We start from the raw sequence: 3,292 nt of genomic DNA, 5'->3' as shown, positions 1-3,292 counted from the left end.
GGGGGGCAGTACAATGGAGGGACAGGGCAGGCAGAGGGCAGTATAATGGGGGTACAGGGCAGGCAGTGGGCAGTATAACAGGGGTACAGGGCAGGCAGTGGGCAGTATAAAGGGGGTACAGGGCAGGCAGGGGGCAGTATTGTCGGGGGGACAGGGCAGACAGGGGCAGTATAATGGGGGGACAGGGCAGGCAGGGAGCAGTATGATGGGGGGACAGGGTAGGCAGGGGGCAGTATAATGGGGGGACAGGGCAGGCAGTGTTTACAGCAGGATGATACAGCAGCCGTAAAGTGACACGCTGCCGTCAGGTGACCCCCCTCCCCCCCTTTCCCCACACTCATTACCGATGACTCCCCCCTGTCTTACCCAGTGCGTGGTCTTCTTTGAACATCCACTTCATGATACCGAACGGTGACAGCAGCGACAACAACAACAGGGCGGAACCGACTCTGACGCCACTTCCGGGAGCTGCTCTGTTTCCCTAATGGCCCCGCCCTCCGAACCCGAACTAAACAAAACGCTGCTAGGCGGGGCTCTTGGTCAGGTGGTCACTCAGCTGATCCGTGACGTCACGGCGCCAGGAAAATGTTGTTGTCACCCTGGCTAACCTGGGAAGATGTACGCCATGTTGTCAGGGGTGAAACTGACTGGTGTGTCAGTGTTAACAATAAACATGTAGTTATTATTATTATATATAGGTAGAAAGGAAGAATTCACTATTCTCATCATATTCTACACCATGACCCTCCTATGTTATCCCTGAGAGGACATGGAGGCTCTTTAAGATCTAAAACCAGCTGCCCACCTGCCCGCATTCCAACGCCAGGCGCGGCATCTTCCACCTTTTCTTCTTCTTCCAAACAATCTTCATCCCCTTAACCCTCAGCAGGCTTTTATTCATTTGGGCTGAAGCACATATACCCCTTAGGTAGGTTAAGTCAGCGCCTAGTGCTATCATTGGCTGGGCGCCCAATACCCACAAATGTATCATGTGACCCAAGGATAAGGCAGACCTCTCACTTTTATAATTGCAATTCCTCTCGCCTCTCTTTTACACATTCACAAATCATTTTCCTTTTTGTGTCTAGTTTATATTTTATTTCCCACCAAGACATGAACCACAAACATTCAGCCACCATCATTTGCCACTTCTAAATATGGTGATCAGTTACTGCCTTCAGGTGAATGGACTTTCTGATTGCCAGTTTAGTGCAAGTATGGTGCGCCAACCAAAGCACTGCCTGTGAAATTACGTTAGAGTAACTCTAAAGGCTTATGGGGGAGTGGGGGTTTTCCTTCTCATAGAGGAGGTTCATTCTCTACAGAGATATTGGGGAAAAAAGATCTGCTTTCCATGAACTAGTGGGCATACGGGGATCTTTTTATACACTGACATTGGGACAAATGGGTGGCTCAGTGGTTAGCACTCTGGCCTTTGCAAAGCTGGGTCCCAGGTTGGAATCTTGGCCAGGACACTATCTGCATGGAGTTTGCAGGTTCAAAAAGGTAATAAATGTGTGTATGCCCGTCATATACCATTATATATTACATATATATAAAAAATATAACTGTATATATATATATATATTTATTTATATAGTTCTAATAGGCAGCACTCTGGTCTTTGCAGCGCTAGGTCCCAGGTTTGAATCCCGGCCAGGACACTATCTGCATGGCGTTTGCAGGTTCTCCCGGTGTTTGTGTGGGATTCCTCTGGGTACTCCAGTTTCCTCTCACATTCCAAAAACATGCAGTTAGGTTAAATGGCTTCCACCCAAAATTGTCCTTATATTGTATTAATGACATATAACTATGGTAGGGACATTGGATGATGCGAGCTCCTTTGACGGACAGCTAGTGAGTATGGACTTTGTACAGCGCTGCATAATATATTGGTGCTATATAAATACTGTGTACTAATATCGATGACTCCCCTATCCGTTAAACTCAACTGGATCATGCTGATTGGACCACTCACAATTCTATGTTCCTGATTCCTACTTGAAGTGGACACCTTACATCCCTCCCCCTTTGATAACCCCTACCCCTTGAATACTTCATTTGCTTTGCAGGTCAACGCCTTGTTACAATCTTATTTCCTTGCTTATATTATGTTTTTGTATAGTTACTTTATTTTTTATACTCTGTATTATTGTTATGTTTATTTAAGCTTATTATTTATGTATACCTACTGCCCTGATTTGTTTTTAATTGTTTATTTACTTGTTGTTTATGCAAAAAATTTGAATAAAAATCTATTGAAATAAAAAATAGGTCTTCTGCTACTGATAAACCAGTGGGAACACAGGGTTAATTTTCTACGCTGACATTGGGGCAAATGGGCCTTCCACTACCTATAAATCTGGGGGCACATGGGGTTATTCTCTACTCTGACATTGGGGAAAATAGGTTTCCCACTCTCCATTAATCAGGGGGCATATAGAGGTAATTCTCTGGGGAGAAGGGGTCTTCTGCTCTCCATAAACCAGGGGCAAATGGGGCAATACATTCTCTATGCTGACATTGAGGTAAATAATTTCCCTACTACCCATAAACCAGGGGGCATATTGGGGTAAATGTGCCTCCTGCTATCCATAGGCCAGGGGGTATATGAGGTAATTCTCTGCATTGACATTGGGTGGAGGGTTGTTTTCTTCTTCTACACTGATATAAACTCTAAATGGCTGCCCTGCTGAACTCAAAGAGTAGAGAGGGGGTGTAAAGAGATCCCATACATAGATACAGGGCATGCTGGGACATGTAGTGCTCCAGCTCTGTATGTAACAACCTCCTGTTACACAATACCCACAATGCCCACAATGCCCATCCAGAGGGCAGCCTGCGGACAATCACTTCCGGGGCAGCAGCTGACAGGCGGATGTGGTTCCGGGGAATGGCGTCTGTTGCCATAGCGATAGGTGGCTGTAGAGCGCGCGGATTGGGAGTTCAGAACTCTGTGTGATCGGAGAGGGCTTACCGGGGGTTATAGAGGTGACATAGGGGGTGCACACAGGGATAGGCAGAATAACATAGAGAAAGTTTAGGGTAAGAGACAAGAGTATTTAGACGAGCTGGTGGCTACATTATAGAGTCTGTAACAGATTTGAAGGTAAATATAAAGGATTGTAGGGGTAGGACAGAAGGATCTATAGAGGTTTGCTGGGGTAAGGCAGGGGGTATATAGAGGATAGCCAGGATAAGGCAGGGGGTATATAGAGGATTGCTGGGGTAGGGCAGGGTGGTATATAGAGGATAGCCAGGGTAAGGCAGGGGGTATATAGAGGATTGCTGG

At 46.3% G+C, this 3,292-nt stretch overlaps 2 protein-coding genes across 2 annotated transcripts in view; one reads left to right on the top strand and one right to left on the bottom strand.

The window, feature by feature from the left end:
* GABARAPL2 (GABA type A receptor associated protein like 2) overlaps window positions 1–498 on the bottom strand; it is an 11,090-nt gene extending 10,592 nt beyond the window's left edge. The window contains exon 1 of the mRNA XM_072422523.1: window positions 367–498. Coding sequence (XP_072278624.1) covers window positions 367–400 — 34 coding nt within the window. The 5' untranslated portion in view covers window positions 401–498. The remainder of the gene's footprint in view (window positions 1–366) is intronic.
* A 2,395-nt stretch (window positions 499–2,893) lies between these two features.
* TMEM231 (transmembrane protein 231) overlaps window positions 2,894–3,292 on the top strand; it is an 8,226-nt gene continuing 7,827 nt past the window's right edge. The window contains exon 1 of the mRNA XM_072422519.1: window positions 2,894–2,991. The gene's annotated coding sequence lies outside the window, so the exon portion shown is untranslated. The remainder of the gene's footprint in view (window positions 2,992–3,292) is intronic.

This window comes from Pyxicephalus adspersus, chromosome 9, assembly GCF_032062135.1.
Source record: "Pyxicephalus adspersus chromosome 9, UCB_Pads_2.0, whole genome shotgun sequence".
In the NCBI taxonomy this organism is placed as follows: Eukaryota; Metazoa; Chordata; class Amphibia; order Anura; family Pyxicephalidae; genus Pyxicephalus; species Pyxicephalus adspersus.
Note: the sequence above shows the minus strand (reverse complement) of the source record. Positions and strands in the feature narration are given on the sequence as shown.